Source organism: Polyodon spathula, chromosome 13, assembly GCF_017654505.1.
Source record: "Polyodon spathula isolate WHYD16114869_AA chromosome 13, ASM1765450v1, whole genome shotgun sequence".
Classification (NCBI taxonomy): domain Eukaryota; kingdom Metazoa; phylum Chordata; class Actinopteri; order Acipenseriformes; family Polyodontidae; genus Polyodon; species Polyodon spathula.
In genome coordinates this window covers 27616855-27634892 of record NC_054546.1, presented here as the reverse complement: position 1 = coordinate 27634892, position 18038 = coordinate 27616855, and the positions used below count along the sequence as shown (strand labels likewise).

Sequence of the window (18038 nt, the reverse complement as noted above, 5' to 3'; positions counted from 1 at the left end):
TCACCCCAACCATAGCTATCCGCACAGCCCAGGTCTCTGTTCTACACTATTGTGTTCCCTCCACCTACACATGCTCGGGGTCTGCCCAGGAATTCCCCAATCTCTCCACTCTTTCTCTTTTTAAACTATTACTGGTTTTCAGGTTCATGTATTTATTTATTTTTTCGTCGGCCGTCCTTGGTCCGGCAGCCCAGCTTTCGCCAGCTGGCTCATTTTGTCTTAAAGGGGGCAGCCCGAGGGAACACAGAGTGTAAACTTTATAGGGCCATCAATCCCCCAAGACCCGCCTCTCAGAGAGAGGGAGAGCCACACTCCCTCTCTTCCACCTCTCCGTGTCACTGCCATGACCGACAAACGAATATTGCAAGGCTGCTGCCCTCTTCCTGCAGCACCATGAATGCGCCCGGAGAGTCAGCGCAGGTCTCCCCTGCTACAGAGCCTTTGAAATGTTCTTGTACCCTTCTCCTGCTCTGTGTCTCTCTACCACTTTATTCCTGACTTGTTTCAAAAGCTCCTTGGTCTTCATGGTTGCTTTGTTGAATCACTATGTGAGTTGCAGTTTGAAAATCTGAGGGAAATTATCTACAAGTTAAACCACTTTGAGTACACACAGGCTGAAACCATTTCACTAATTTTGTGCACGTGACTCGACTAAATTAGGTCATCGTTTCCCCAACTTTCAATACGTTTGCTCTACTTAGATTAATCTGTTTTACTCTTTAAATCTTACTTATTTAGTTTACGTGCAAATTTAACTTTATCAATATCAAATAGTTCTGTAGTAGATAACATTGTATAGTAAAGTATTTATTATATATATATATATATATATATATATATATATATATATATATATATATATATATATATATATATATATATATATATATATGATTTAAAGTAAGTTTACAGACAATGGAATTGAAACATTCAATCACAACAACAACATTCATGTAATCAGCAACTTCTATATAGTATTAAATCGAAGAGAGTCTCTCAAAATCACTTAGCAATAAAACTGTACATTAAATGCAATGGGGACTGTTTCCTAGCCTTCTATTAAAAAAACAAAACAAACTTAGCATCAGGTAAAAACGGGAAAGACTTCTTCAGTGAAAGTATTAATTCTTATCCTGCTATGTGTTGGTTCAGTCTGGTTCCTGGATAAATGACCTTGATCAAGGAAACCATTGCTCAGATTCTTGTATTGTTATGAAGGCAAAATGAGCTGAATATTCTAACCAAGGCATCTTTAAAATACATGTTCTTACCCTGCATTAGCACTGGAAACAGCATCATGGTGTCTATGACTCTGAAATGGAAGATGTTCCTACACCCTTTTAACAGTGCTATGGCAGATGAATCAGTCCCATGGTGTACACCCTAATGACAGTGCTGTGGCAGGTTAATCAGCCCCATTGTTACAGACAGATAGACAGTGCACTCCAACTGTACAAACTACCAATAATCATGAATTAAACTTTGAATACTGTATTTAATGAACGTAGTAAAGTATATTAAAATGCATCACATAACAAGCAATATATACATTTTATAAGATACAGCTGCACATCTGCACAAAGTCTGACAGACAGTAAGAAATGGTTAATATATCATTTGCCTCACAGTGAAGTAGAAATTGTTTGTAACGCATTTACACAGTCTCTCTCTCTCTCTCTCTCTCTCTCTCTCTCTCTCTCTCTCTCTCTCTCTCTCTCTCTCTCTCTCTCTCTCTCTCTCTCTCTCTCTCTCTCGTTAAGTAAAAGGAATTTTGTAAGTAAGAGCAATTATCATTGAAATCAGTTAATTAAAGTCTGGACAGGACAAGGTAAAAGCTGTCAGCAGGGGACCTGCTTGTTAATATTGTTAACAGTAATAACAATGAAATCCTGAATTCCTAGTCGCAGTGTGGGAAGTCCTGCTCTCCTGGGATTCAAGCTCGGTAGAACGCTTTTGGTTGGGGACTGAAAACAAAACAAAAACAAACAGCGAAATTCAATCATGTTCTTTGTTTTATTTTTTTATAGATTTTGGGACAGGGATGGAAATAAGACTCCCATTGCACAGCAGTTTGATCCATTCCTGGTTTTAACTATTGCAGTGCCACAGAGTTTTTGTTGACTCAGAAATGTCTTCATCTAGGCAATGTGGGGAAGCTATAAAAAAGGCTAACAAGATACTCGGATACATTGTGAAAAGTGTTGAATTTAAATCAAGGGAAGTAATGTTAAAACTGTACAATGCACTTGTAAGACCTCATCTTGAATATTGTGTGCAGTTCTGGTCACCTCGCTATAAAAAAGATATTGCTGCTCTAGAAAGAGTGCAAAGAAGAGCGACCAGAATTATTCCGGGCTTAAAAGGCATGTCATATGCAGACAGGCTAAAAGAATTGAATCTGTTCAGTCTTGAACAAAGAAGACTACGTGGCGACCTAATTCAAGCATTCAAAATTCTAAAAGGTATTGACAGTGTGGACGCAAGGGACTTTTTCAGCCTGAAAAAAGAAACAAGGACCAGGGGTCACAAATGGAGTTTAGAAAAAGGGGCATTCAGAACAGAAAATAGGAGACACTTTTTTACACAGAGAATTGTGAGGGTCTGGAATCAACTCCCCAGTAATGTTGTTGAAGCTGACACCCTGGGATCCTTCAAGAAGCTGCTTGATGAGATTTTGGGATCAATAAGCTACTAACAACCAAACGAGCAAGATGGGCCGAATGGCCTCCTCTCGTTTGTAAACTTTCTTATGTTCTTATGTTCTTATGTACTGTTTCCCTGTATGTTTCTACCAGCTATTGCAGTGGTTCATATACTCTGTAATTAACAAATAAACAAACAAGCAATCAAAGAAGTAAGAGCAACTCACTGCTTGCATTTACAATACTTTGTTCGGCCTCTTCTTGGTTTTCTGTGCATGGGGTTCTGAAACACAGAGAAGATCGGATCTCATGAGGACAGATAAAGCAAGCAGAACTGATTGATCAATAACACTAGAATATTGTTTTTAGGAGGCCCAGATTGTGTTTGTTGAAATGCTGTGTGGTGTGTTGACAGACAGACAGGCAGATGGACAGACAGACTCCATACACCTGCAGATTCTGATACTGTCAATAGCCTGTGCCAAAGACTGCCCTCAGCAAGATTCATCCTAACTAGATAGACAGTTCTGTAGATAAAGGGAAATGTAGGTGTGACAGGCAGGCTGACACAGGCGTCATCTGAAAACACAAACCCAGGTGTCATCTGAAAATACAATGTCCAGTTTAAACAGTGTAACACTATCTCCTGAGCATCTCCCCTGCCCAGTTACTTTCAGAGCAGTACACAATGATTCCTTACTGCACTGGACTGTCTCTGGTCTCTGAACAACAGCCTCTTTACAGACCAGCAGGTTGACTGTGAGCTGACAATCACTCCCTTTAGATGCACAAGGAGCCCTTGTAAAAGTTTACCAGGGGGTTTGTTTGCATGTAATTTTGCACTCTTCCTCATGCGTTTCCCCATTTCCAATAGTTTGCCATGTATTTTTTAATATGCTTTACCATACCTCTCTATGCTTTACCATGCTTTCACTCTACTTAATTATATTTCCTATGCTGTCACTGTGCTTTATTACACTTTATTACATTGTTTTTACTATAGGAAACCTTTATAAGGTACTGTGGTGCCACGTCCCTTTGTGTATTTTATGTTTATATGTTGCATGTGGTGTGTTAGTGTGGGGCTATGTGGAGCATGAGTGATTTTAAACGTATTTTTGTATTTAGACATCAGTATGGTACAATCACTTCATGTGCAGATTTTGTATGTGAGCACGGGGAAGTGCACAAAGTAGTTCATGTGCAGATGTACCGAGATTACAATTGAATGACTGATTAGCAATCCAATCTCTGTACAGCTGCATAAAAGGGTGAATGTTTCACTTACCTGGGTTGGGTGTTGAGAGAGAGAGAGAGAGAGAAAGAGAGAGAGAGGGAGAGAGAGGAGGAGAATTAAAACAATTAAAAATAACAATTGTGATACTTCTTGTGTGTTTAGTGTTCATCCCCTGTTGTTAGGGTCTGTCTGTTTGGCCAGCGTGCTGCCACAAAAACCTGGCGCCAGCTCTGAGCATAGATAAGCATTGTAATGCAGAGGGCTATGGTGAAGAATATTTAAATACATGACAAACCAGGGTAAACTATGGTAAATGCATAGTATAACCATGGGAAAACTGTAAAATTACTGTGCAAAATTACATTGGTAAACTTTGCAAAGGGGATTTGGAATCGATCCCCCATCAGTCAGTGTGAATCTGACTCCAACTCCAGACTGGTTTTACAGCAGGATATCACGTGGATCTGGGACCCGATCCCCAATCAGTCAGTGAGACTCTGCTCAGACGGTGTCGGTCGCACAAACTCACCGCGGGGCGCCTCCTGACGAAGCAGTAGATAAGCAGGACCAGGAGAGCGCAGAGCAGCACAGTGCCCCCTACCAGCAGAACCAACCACACGTCTACTGGGGGCCTCGCTGAGGACAGGAAGAGAGAAACAAACAGCATTCAGGATAATAACCAGCCTGGCATCACTGTCAGAATATAACACAGCCCCCATGGATTGAGAGCTCCCTTATAGAACACATACACGCGTGGATCGAGCACTCCCTTATAAGAGTTTACCACAGTAATTTTGCATGGTAATTTTTCAGTTTTACCATAATTTCCCTTGTGTGTATTAACCATAGTTTACCCTGGTTTGCCATGTTTATTAATATGCTTAACCATATCAGTATTCTTTACAATCCTTACCTATGCATTACCATGCTTTCACTATGCTTTATTACACTTTACAATGCTTTCATTGTGCTTAACTATACTTTGCTGTGCTTTCACTGTGCTTTGGTACACTTTGCTATGCTTTTGCTGTGCACTATGCTTTTGCTATGGTAAACTTTTGTGACTGAGCAGTTTCATTTTAAAGCAAAGAATAATATCTTGCAGGATCAATTGCACTTTAAACTGTGCTCATTTATACTGCCGTTTCCATGAATCAATGAGGTATAAACAGCACTCTGGTTTGAAAGAGCTGTATCTTTTCCTTCTTCTCTCTGCATGTTGGGTATCTGCAGTGTTTAGGACAGCCTCTCACCTGTAATGATCGTGTACTCCAGGCTGGTCTGCAGGTCTTCCTTGATAAACACGCTGCACTTCCACGGCCCTGCCTTTTCCTTCGTCAAGCTGTCCACTCGTAGCGCCAGTCCTCCAGCCACGGCGTGGGTGTGGACCTCTTGTGTGGGGCCCCTGGCTGCGCTCCACTCCACTCGGAACCCTGTGGCCTCTTTCCGGACTACGCAGGACAAGTTGACTCCCGTCCTCTCCACGATGGGGCCTTTGGGCTCAGAGATAACTACAGCATCAGGACAGGAGTTAGAAACAGGCTCTGCATGAGAATGAAACACACTCTCAACTTGATCAGAGGCAGCCACAAGACACTTAAACATTCATGAGGGAACACTTCAGTTAAAATAAACTGTGGTATTTCACCCCTGAACCAACCAGCTCTTTAAGAGACAGCGCTCCTTTTACCCTAGGATGCAGTTCAGGTTCAAAGAGACCCCCCATGATTTTTGTAGTGCAATCACTTTGTTATAGATGCATATTTTGCCATGACCCTTTTTCTATTAAATGATTGTGCGAATGTGATTTCCAAAATTATGTTGATTTACAAAATATTGTTAATATCTTAACAAGCAGTGCTTCTTCCGATTATTTGTTTTGTTTGCGTGGGAATTTAAAAGCAAATCCATGTTAATTGTCCCAATTTATCAGGAGTTAAATTTGTACTTGGAAAAAGAGGGTTTTAATTAATGAAAGAGTATATAATTCACCTTGAACAGACATTTAACAGACTGTTTCTAACGCAGACGATACAGACAGATAGTGTACAGGACCAGGTTTAATTTCTTACAGACTACCTCGATAATTAAATATTTGTAATTATGAAAACATGTTAGCCTTTTCTATGTTTGTGGTTATGAATGAGATTTGTTCACTTATTTTATCCATTTGTAACCTTAAGGAGCGTTTGTTGTATTGCTAAAATGATATACCGTTATTTGCACCCATATTTGTAATGTTGTCAGACTCACCCACACTTTATGCACAATGTGCACTTTCATCTTCACACATTTGTATGCACAGAAAATATTCTTATAACACTAAGTGTTCGTTGGCTACTTCTAATCATGTTGAGTTTATTTATCATGGAGGCGAGCAAAGAGTACCAAAGAAAATACATGATCAGAGCAACTAATTATAAACAATTGTGTATTGGGTTGGGGAGTTTTATTGTAATTTTAAAAGCTTAATAAATACATAATGAAGTGTTACATACATGGTATACATGTATAATATAGCTAACAACTAGAAACACCAATGGCACTTGAAACTTATTTATTTATAACCTACAATCATACATACTAAAATACAAATAAAAGTAGATGTCATCATAAGAAAATAAATTCCAATCAATATATATACAGCTCTGGAGAAAATTAAGAGACCACTGCAAATTTTTCTTAAATCAGCATCTCTACATGTATGGCAGCCATTCCATTCCAGTGTCTGTTGAATTCCAAAACAGGCACACCTCATTCTACTGAATGAGGTACTGATTAGGGGATCACCTGAACCAAATCTAATTTAACGAGGAAAAGTATAAAAACCACTCCTGTGATCATCACTATCCTCTTGCAATAGAACCAGCTGGATGGCAAAACAGTGCTAATAGTACCTCAAAAGTAATTGGAATCAAAAAATAACTATTGACCATGCCCAAAGAGTTGAAAAGGAAAGTTTTGACTGAGGAAAAGGAGGAGAAGGGTTCAAGTCTGGCTTTACTGGCAGAGGGATACAGTGAGTGTCAGTTGCTTCCATCCTTAAAATTTCAAAGACGGTGGTTCATAAGAACAAGGTCAAGCAGCACACATTGGGGACAACAAAGCTACAGACCGGCAAAGGGTGAAAACGACTCTCCACTGACCGGGATGACCGCCAACTCATTTGAATGTCACTCAGCAACCGTAGGATGACATCAAGTGACCTACAAAAAGAATGGCAAACGGCAGCTGGGGTGAAGTGCACGGCGAGGACAGTTCGAAACAGGCTCCTAGGGGCAGGACTGAAGTCGTGCAAAGCTATAAAAAAGCCCTTCATCAATGAGAAGAAAAGAAGAGTCAGGCTGACGTTTGCAAAAGACCATAAGGATTGGACCGTAAAGAGGACTGGAGTAAGGTCATCTTCTCCGATAAGTCCAATTGTCGGCTTTGCCCAACACCTGGTTGTCTAATGGTTAGACAGAGACCTGGAGAGGCCTACAAGCCACAGTGTCTCGCAGCCACTGTGAAATGTGGTGGAGGATCGGTGATGATCTGGGGGTGCTTCAGCAAGGCTGGAATCGGGCAGATTTGTCTTTGTGAAGGATGCATGAATCAATCCAAGTACAAGGTTGTCCTGGAAGAAAACTTGCTTCCTTCTGCTCTGACAATGTTCAGGATTGGTTTTTCCAGCAGGACAATGCTCCATGCCACACAGCCAGGTCAATCAAGGTGTGGATGGAGGACCACCAGATCAAGACCCTGTCATGGCCAGCCCAATCTCCAGACCTGAACCCCATTGAAAACCTCTGGAATGTCATCAAGAGGAAGATGGATGGTCACAAGCCATCAAACAAAGCTGAACTGCTTGACTTTTTGCGCCAGGAGTGGCATAAAGTCACCCAACATCAATGTGAAAGACTGATGGAGAGCATGCCAAGACGCATGAAAGCTGTGATTGAAAATCAGGATTATTCCACCAAATATTGATTTCTGAACTCTTCCTAAGTTAAAACATTAGTATTGTGTTGCTTAAAAATGAACATGAACTTATTTTCTTTGCATTACTCGAGGTCTGACAACACTGCATCTTTTTTGTTATTTTGACCAGTTGTCATTTTCTGCAAATAAACGCTCTAAATGACTATATTTTTATTTGAAATTTGGGAGAAATGTTGTCAGTAGTTTATAGAATGAAACAAAAATGTTCATTTTACCCAAACACATACCTATAAATAGTAAAACCAGAGAAACTGATAATTTTGCAGTGGTCTCAATTTTTTCCAGAGCTGTGTGTGTGTGTGTGTGTGTGTGTGTGTGTGTGTGTGTATATATATATATATATATATATATAATATATAATAGATGGCTTACAATATTTTTTTTCTTTTTAACCAAAAAAAAAAAAAAGTGCAAAATGCACATTAAGAGTTATATAGTAAGCTGTGGCAAAATACCCCCCAAATGAATAATGTAAATGACTAATGGGGTTTAATTTTTTTTTTCTTTTTTTTAATCCCTCCCGTCCGATTTTTTCCCACACACTAGATTATCATAAATCAGCATTTTATATGTGAAGTGTTCTAAATAAATGTACATTCTGAGTGACAAAATGCATGATTTTATATGAAATTATACACAAAATAGATATTCCAATTATTTTTTGTTTTCATTTGGCTGCTGCTCGCTGGTGCGACAGCCGTCTCCCTGTATGCAAGTAATTTCCATAACAGCGAATTATGCTTCCATTCATTTTTCTTGATCTCGTTAATATGCATTTTGATTACCAAGTTCCTCTTATCAGTCGTTGAGACAGAAAGTGATGTATGTGCCCTGAAATGCACTCATAACTCAATTTCAAAGCACTAACCAATTGACGACAAGAGGACTATAGACTTTCATCTGAAAAACAGACCACATGGCAGCTTTGATGAATATAGGATATTTCTCTTGCTAACTGCCATAAGAGGTTGATGCAGAAAACTCCTATTCTCTAGATGGGATTGCCTAGCCTGGTGAAGAAGTCCAGAGGAATCTGGGATTGAACACCATATTGCAATTGTGCAGTGAACTGAAACACAGGTAGCAACATAACAGATAATTTCTTCACAAGCATGTTCCTCGCTGATGCACTATTCGGGGAAGGACTGACACTTGTGGGGAACCTCTGCCAAAACAAGCCCGACATCCCTGCTGTGATAAAGGCTTTGAAGTTGAGTTCACAGTCGAGTTCATTTGGCAAGGCTGTAATTTTACTGAGCACAATGCATCACAAGTCAGTGGATGAAGAGAGCCAGAAAAATACATTTTAAGTATGTCATTAAGTACTACAGCAGGACAAAAGATGGCACCGACCTAATGGACCAGATGGTTTGGACATATTCCTGGAAGCGACAATCCAGAAGGTGGCCTATGGTCTTGTGGTACAATGTTCTGGATGTAGCTAGCCTGAAAATTATTGGCTATACACATCACAGCATCCAGAATACACAGAAGGGCGTACGCACAAGTGATGTTTATTCCTACAAAATCTTGTGAGGGAAATGGTCAGGTTGGAAGACAGTTCCCTGTTTCCTAAAATCCTAAAAATGGAGAAGTGTGTTGTAGGAATAGCCCTTTGAAGAAGAAATCCATGACATGCATCAAATGTGAACGCCATGTGTGCAAGGAGCACAGCCGCCTTGTGTGTCATTTCATGGGTCATTTGGTCTCTATTATATGGCAATGAGAAGAAGAAACCATACACACCATTATAGTGTTTAGAGCAGGGGTTCCCAAAGTTTTGATGGAGGGCCAGTTTCTGAAGGTTGCATGGGATGGGGGTCCGCACAAGAGAATGTACCACTCATGAAACCGAAATATGTCCCAAATCATACCTTTTTTTATTTCCTATACATTTTTGTATTTAAATTAGGAATGTATGTACTACCATTGCAACACCAGCAGCTTTGAACATTGTCCTGGTCACAACAATTAAAGAAGATAATACCGAAATAGGTGCTCTTCAAACTATACCAATTAAACTCTTTTGTGGGTTATTCTTCAGTAGTGAGGCAGAATGCATCTTGACTTGTACAACTAACCACTTCACCAAGAGCTGAATTTATGTACAGTGAACTCTGCTTAATTCAAATCTCTGGGGACCATACAAATAGTTTGAGATGTGCAAAATTCAAATTAAACAAATGATGTAAATTGCCCCATGGTGTGGACATTTAGAGCTATTTCTATAGTAAATGTGCAGAAATAAAACACAGACGTTGCTGTATTTCACCTTGATGTTTTTATTTATTTTTTCTTTCTGAAATCAACGAAAAATCACACATTTCTATTTAAAGTGCAGCATTAATTATTCATAAATGTTCTGCCATTACATTGGCGCTTTTTATGCAATTACATATGGTTGCTAAGTAACATCCTACTAGCTACTGTACTGTAGCCTAACTGTAGTCTTATTCAGAAACACTGTACAAAAAAGAAATGACAGTAACAATTTTAAACTGTAGCCGGGTGCTGTTACTACAGTAGTACTTTCCCTAACAAACGATCCAAGCTGAACACCAAAACTAAAATACTGTACAAAGAGCACTTTCCCGATGTAGTAGAAGCTGAATACAGTTTTGCTCTTAAAATAATAAAATAAAATCTACAACAGAAACAGTGCCTGTATCCTGAACCGTAACGTTTCTTGCAGTCGTTCTGTTAACATTACAGAAGCTAGCGAGCTACTTCAGCTGCATAAAGTAATCTAACGTTATTTGGATGGTACCTTCACGTCTTGATATCACAGTCTTTGAGCATCTTCCCCCGTGGAAAGCGACAGGAGACGACAAAATAATTAAGAAATGAAGAAGTGCTTTTTCTTTTCTTAAGAAATTCCATGTTATTTTCCTTCAGCACGGCAAATCTACTGTGCACTATAGGCTCCAGATTTGATACAAAACATGTAAAAAATGTATGTTAGGGAATTTGTATGAACTTTGATTACTCTGTATTATTTATTTCCCCCAAATTACATGCGCAAATTTTTAAGAACATTTTCAGAATTTAATAATAAAGTAAATGGTCAGAAAGGAGAAGGGTGGGGGTAGAGGGTAGGCTTCGGGGGACGCACCAAATGTCCTTGCAGGCCGCACTTTGGGAACCCCTGGTTTGGGGCGTTTGTATTATTGTAAATACATTGGTATTGTTTGCATAAATCACTTTGGTATACATTATTCAGGCTTTTGCATGACCTTATACAAGACATTGAACATCATATTATATAAAGGGATCAATAAGCCAGTTTTTTGAGCAAATACATATTATTGCTTGTACGTGTCTTTCAGACCTGACCACTGGAACAGTGTGAAATAGGGCTACATCCTAGAGTTAGGAATATTTTTTACCTTTCAGGATTTCCAGATGCACCACGGCCATCAAATTTTGTCCTTGGAATTGGACTTGGCACCGGTACTCCCCCTCGTCCGCTGGTCTGACTTCCGAAATGAGCAAAGAGAAGTTCATGGGGTTCCTCTCAGAGATGCTGGAACTGAACCTGTAGTTCTGCACCAGGATCGTCTTGAGGACGCCTGTCTCGGTCATGTTCAGAGACAATATTTTTCTCTCTTCGGCTATGTCTGGAATGAAGCTCCACTCCACCCCTCGCAGGCCAGCACTGATGACCTGGTCCCACTTCACTGTACCCATCACCTGGTCAATCAGGCAGGGCAGGAGCACGCTGGCTCGAGGACGGGTGTATCTAATTACAGGCTGCGGGTCGACGAAACCTGAATCATTGACGTGTGTCAGGAAGAGAAAAAAAATGGATAGAAGGTCAAAATGTCTGTAATTTTATTTACATTGAATACGCTAAGAAAGAGTTCTAGTGTAAACGTTTGTCATTGAATCTACATTGAAAGCACTGAGACAGATTTCTAGTGGAAACATGTCATAAAATTTACATTGAAGATACTGAGAAAGACTTTTAGTCGAATTGTTCGTCATTGAACTTACCATGCCTATAGGCTTCAGTGCATGCTAATATACTATAAAGCCATAAATATTTGCAAGCCTTTTATTATGGGATTTTCACTTATGAAAAATAAAATGCAAAAATTTTTGGCAAGAATATTAAATTCCACTAACAATACATACTCTGTACTGCAACAGGTCACCAACATTTCTGGAGCAAAATAGGTTTTATGGGAGTGATTCGCCAAATATTCTGGTCATAAATGTTTATGGCTTTACAGTACTTCCCCACCTGCTTTCTCCACAAAAGTACATTTCCACAGTAATTTTACCCTGCTTTTCCCATGGTTATACTATGAATTTACAGTAGTTTATCCTGTTTTTTTTTTTTTAATTCTTTACCATACCTCTCCGTGCTATACAGTGCTTACCTATGCTTTACTTTGCTTTGCTTTCACTGTGCTTATTACACTTTGCTGTACTTTTACTATGGTATACCTTTATAAGAGTTACAGATAACACACACACACAGTACGATATCACATGGAAATGGTATGAAAGACCTCTTTAACCTGCTCACCTATGACCACTATCCTGTATGTGGCCTCCACAATCTTGTTGTTGTATTCTACTCGGAATTTCCAGTCCCCGGAATTCTTCGCAGTTAACTTATTAAGCACCAGTTTATTTTCTTGCTTCCTTGAATCTGTCACCTGATTCCCTTTGGGGTCGAGCCAGCTGGTATTGATGGTCAAGCCAGAAGTGTCCCCGACATCGCAGGTCAGAGTCACATTCTGAGAGCTGAAGACAGGGCCGGATGGGTCTGCACGGACTAACGAGAAAACAGATCACTTAGCAAACAGGACATGAAGGAGCAGGGGTGTTGGATTTTTTAGTGTGTGTAACTGAAAACGCATGTGACTGAAGACAACCTGTGCTGCTAGTCGAAACAACATCGAAATAGGTAAGTGAATTACAATTAATTTCACAGTTTTAATCATTGATTGCAGTTAAAAATTGTAATTTAGTTTTCCTTAGTGTGCTGGGCTGTATTCAATTGTGCTGCTGATTAGAAACTTAAGTATACGGTTAAGTATATGGCTCTAGGCCTACAGGATAGTATAAACTGACAAACAGTGTCTTAGAGAGCCAGCCATCTAACGTCCACACGACCAAGGGCAGTCTGAGCTGTGGCAGTCCGAGCAAGGACATGTGTAACAAGGAATGTTTCCTAATCTCTCCCAATGGCTACCAGAGGTCTCATTCCCACCTTGAAACCCAATGTCTGGATCCCCTGGACACAACGTGCTCACTCTTTCTCCTCTCCCAGAATGAACACTGGTAAGTATTTGCTTCAGATACCGCTACTTACTCCCTCACCCCCTGTACTGCCTGTTACAAACTGTAAATTCTTCTTGCTAAATTGCCTTTCTCTGACTAATAAATCTCTGCTTCTCAACAAAATTAAAACGGATACTAACCTTGATCTTCGCTGTCTAGCACAGTGTTCTTAACTAATTTTCAGAGGGGGGCCACTTTTGCTGATAAGACATCAGTGTGAGGGCCGCCACACCGCCTTTTTTACATTTGAGTATTGTCATGGGCCACACGTCAGGGGCCGCATTAAAGTCCACCAGGGGCCGCCAGTGGCCCGCGGGCCTTTCAATGAAGAACACTGGTCTAGCAAAAACCTGACACTCTGTAAATGATAAGCACTTGCTACATCTATCCACCCAAATTGCTATTCACTCTTTGACAAGCCACGCCTTACTGGCAGATGTTGGGACACTGTTGTTATTGCTAACTCTGTGCTTGCCGTCTCAATTCTCTCTATGCCAGCCTTCTCTTAGTTTGAGCATCTTGCTATCAAACTCCCCTCTCCCATGTCCCTCACCCTTTCTGTTATCTATCGGCCACCAAAGAATAACTGCTTTTATTAGAGTTGTCGCAATGCCTGGCCCTAATCTGTACTTCAAAATTCATGTCGATATGTCTTCTTCCCCTCTAGTGACCAACTTTGTCATGCTGCTGGACTGTCTTGGACTCTGTCAATCAGTCAGTGTTCCCACTTACACCCGTGGACACACCCTGGATCTGCTCATCACCAAAGGTCTTGATATCGCCAATCTCTCAGTCACTGATATCTCGCTCTCTGACCATTTCTTAATCACTGCCAATATTAATCTTCCCACATTTTCAGCTATTACTCATACTGTTATTTCCATCCATCCCACAAATCTACTTAATCCTACAATACTATCGGAATGTGTCTCTTCTTCTCCTCTGACTGGTGCTCTTCCGTCTTCAGTTGATGATGTGGTGTCCCTCTACAATGCCATCCTTACTCACATCATCGACACAGTTGCCCCGCTTAAAACCAGAACACTGAAGAAATATTGCAACTGTCCATGGTATACCCTCGAACTTTGACTGCTTAAGTCTGCCTGCCACAAGTCGGAGAGCAATTGGAAGTAGTCTGAACTAATAGTTCACAGAGAGATTTGGACCGATCACCTCAGTAGCTACAGGCATGCGCTTGCTGCTGCCAAGGTGAAGTACTTCTCTAAAATCATATCCATGGGACACGGTAAACCAAATATTCTCTTCAAAACCATTGATCAAATCCTGTATCCAGCCAATGATAAATCCATCCCCCATTTATCCTCCTCTCTTACTTGCCATGATTTCCCCTCTTTCTTTTGTAACAAAATCGACACCATTTATTCTAAGCTCTCCTGCCACAAACCCAGTATAGTACTTGACCACCTTGACTCCACACCTATTGCCAGTCCTGCTCTCTCTTCCTTCTCTCCTCTCTCCATTACTGATTTCACCAGCCTGCTTTTGAAATCAACTACTACCACATGCCCCTTGGATCCCTGGTCAACAAATCTCATCCGTCTCTGTCCTTCAGACCTTGCTCCTTCCATTATGCACACTCTCAACCTGTCTTGGTTTCAGGCCAGGTTCCTACTGCCCTCAAGACTGCCCGAGTAATGCCAGTGCTCAAAAAACTCTCCTCGAACCGGCTATCTTATTCAACCTTCGTCCCATATCCAATCTTCCTTTTCTCTCCAAAACTCTTGAAAGAGCTGTAGACAGCCAGCTGACGAAACATCTCACAGATAACAAACTGCTTGAATCTCTGCATTCTGGCTTCCGGCCGCATCACAGTTCTGCAACTGCTCTGCTCCGGATTGTAAATGATCTCTTGTTCAATGCTGATGCTGCTGCTCCCTCTGTCCTTGTCCCCCTTGACATAACTGCTGCTTTTGATACCACAGATCACAGCATCCTTCTTGACTGCCTTCAGAAGTATGCTGGGATCTCTGGAACCTGTCTCTCCTGGCTGTCCTCTTACCTATCTCGACACATGCAGTCTGTTTTCTATGATGGATGCAATGCTGACACAAACCCGGTCACATGCGGTGTCCTTCAAGGGTCTGTTCTTGGGTCTCTTCTCTTCAATATCTACATGCTTCCCTTGGGTCACCTCATCCGCCAACATAGCCTCATGTTCACTCCTATGCAGATTACACACAGCACTACCTAAAACTAGACCCTGGATGTCTCTCTGCCATGGCCCAGCTCTCAGCTTGCATCCAAGACATCGAGGCCTGGATGTCTGCCAATTTCCTTCAGCTCAGCACCACCAAATCTGAAATTCTTCTAGTAGGATTGAAAACTCAACTCAAGAATCTCAATATTGCTGCCTTGGAAACTGTAACCCACCCCACCCCCCTTTGATGCCCAAATCTCCTCTGTAGTCAAGTCTCCTTCTACCACCACCAAAATAACTCAAAGGTCAATCCCTACTTTTCCTTCCTGTTGGAATTATTATTTTTTGTTTTATTATTAGTTTTACTTGTTTAGTTGTAGTTTATATAGTTTTTAGCGAAAGCTAACGTTCGTGGCCGGCAACAACGGGAGCGATGAAGATTTCTAAGTTGGTTCAGAGGATTTAGATACCAGCGACAGTGTTGCTGACTTATCACTCAGTGATGATGATGAAGAGGATGTGGAGCCAAGAACAGCAGGGGACTGGATGTTTATTACTGATCTCTACCATGATGCCTGTCCTCCATCATTTGATTTTGCACCTGTTTACACAAATGTGCACCCGCCATGGAATTTGAGAGTTTGTGTTCCCTATTGGAGTGCTTTTTGGCTTTCGTTCCCGAAAAGCTAATCACTTACCTTTGTGACTGTACAACCAAAAGAGCATGCAACTACTTTACAGGTAAGCCAGCTGCAAACGGGAAGTTGTTTGGTTTGAAATGGCAGTGCTGTGATGAAATACTGTCAAAATACAGTACTGGGTACAAGGCAATATAGCAGGCGTCTGCAGCAGCAATATCCATCACAGTGCCTGTGCAAAGTAGCCCTGTACACGCATTTGTGACTATCCCTCCAACACAAGGGAAGCAGAGACCGCAAAAAAGTTGGAGAGTCTGCTACGAAAATGAAAACAAAAGAAAGGACACAAGAGAAATGTTTTCTGCTGTATTGAACATTTCAATAAATGGCACAGAGCAAGTCGATAATGGCACAAGTTTTGATGTTGTTTGATTTTTATTTGATAATTACTGTTTACTGATTATTATTGTTATTAGCAGCATTTTTGTTTTCCTTTTTCAAACAAAAAAAAATTAAATTTAAAAAAAGTTTAGGTCATTTATTTGTTTTATTCATCATATGTTAACATTTTATAACAATTACAGTTTGAAAACTATTATTATTATTATTATTATTATTATTATTATTATTATTATTATTATTATTATTATTATTATTATTATTATCAAAATCTGGTTGAAGTGGTTAATGTATTTGCATTGTAATATGCCTGTATTTAATGTATTTGTATTGTTTTTTACTGTTTGTATTTAATGTACTATGCCCTGTATTTCACTGTATTAAATGTATTTGCATTGTTTCTCACTATCTTATAAAGCACTTTGTGATGGTGGTCCACCATGAAAGGCACTATATAAAACAAACAATTGATTGATCAATTGAATGTTTAGACTGGATCCCAATGGGAACCTCTGTAACCCAGTTCAAAAAGCATCCTTACTGCTTCATAATGCATCTGCATTATTACTGTGTGCATGGAGACGGAGTAGACACTGGATACAAATGCACTGACACATTATTATCATGCGACTTTTTATTACAAGATCAGGAAATGAAGGATCTTCATGTTGCTGATGGTATTGACTGCAGGGTTGATGACATCAGTGACATGTAAAGCTGCATGAAATGATTATTTGATTATTGGGATCGAGCTCTTAATAATCGATTTGTGCAGCTCCATTACCAATGCTATAACTGACCCATCTTTGACATGCATAAGTTTGACAGGAGGACCAATGAACTTTCACAGGCCACCCCTGCTCTTCCTGACAGCAAACTGTCTCTTCCATTGAAGCGACCCCTGGTTGTAGGGGGCTCTGTCTGGAGTGATGAGAAGAACTCTCATTACCCCCCCACCCCCCCACCCCACCCTGCCTGATTTCCCCTTTAACCCCACCAGAGACCAAAGGCCAGTGCAGACAGCACCCTCTTGGAGCATGAGCCAAGATCAACATTTCAAAGGGGATTTCAACCAAATGGCTGCACTCCTCACAGCAGAGCTGACAGCAAGGGAAAGACTGGGGCCCCGAGATGGGAGGGGATATCTAGAGCCTGGTGAAGCACTCACCTTTAAGCAGACGCAGCCTGTACTTGTGCTGTTTTCTACCGGTATCCCACGACAGCTCGCACTTGAAATAGCCTTCATCATCTGCTTTTGCAGGACTGATGATGAGGGAGTTTTCCTGATTACTCAGAGTTGATCTCTTGGCAATGTCACTCAAGTCTGGAAAACAAACATTATTTCAATATTCTTTTCACATTTTTTTTTATTGAAATTCAACTAAATTAATTTACATTTCATATGAAAATGAGCAGCATTATTATGGGACACTGTCTGTCTGTCTGTCGTCAGCTTTCATGAAACTAAACTCTGGGAGAATGTAGTAAACAAATACAGAAACCAAGAAGGAATTATATTTTGGTGTCAAACTTCGATTGTGGGGCGCTGTCTGTCTGTCTGTCTGCAGCTTTAATGAAATGATTTCTGGAAGGACGGACTAACACAGACACCAAGAAGGAATTAACCATATTACTTTGAATTTAAGACGCCCACAAATTTAAGATGCAGCCCAAATTTCCTATTGAGGAAA

General features: G+C 40.5%; 1 protein-coding gene across 4 annotated transcripts in view; it reads right to left on the bottom strand.

Annotated features, from left to right (window-relative positions):
* Positions 1–1512: 1512 nt before the first annotated feature.
* LOC121326046 overlaps positions 1513–18038 on the bottom strand; it is a 61324-nt gene continuing 44798 nt past the window's right edge. For all 4 annotated transcript variants that reach the window (XM_041269194.1, XM_041269195.1, XM_041269196.1 and 1 more), the window contains 7 exons: positions 17516–17671; positions 12392–12643; positions 11247–11627; positions 5133–5390; positions 4409–4515; positions 2870–2925; positions 1513–1964 (listed from right to left, as the gene is read on the bottom strand). In XM_041269194.1, the coding sequence (XP_041125128.1) occupies positions 1934–1964; positions 2870–2925; positions 4409–4515; positions 5133–5390; positions 11247–11627; positions 12392–12643; positions 17516–17671 (1241 nt within the window). In that variant the 3' untranslated portion in view covers positions 1513–1933. The remainder of the gene's footprint in view (positions 1965–2869; positions 2926–4408; positions 4516–5132; positions 5391–11246; positions 11628–12391; positions 12644–17515; positions 17672–18038) is intronic.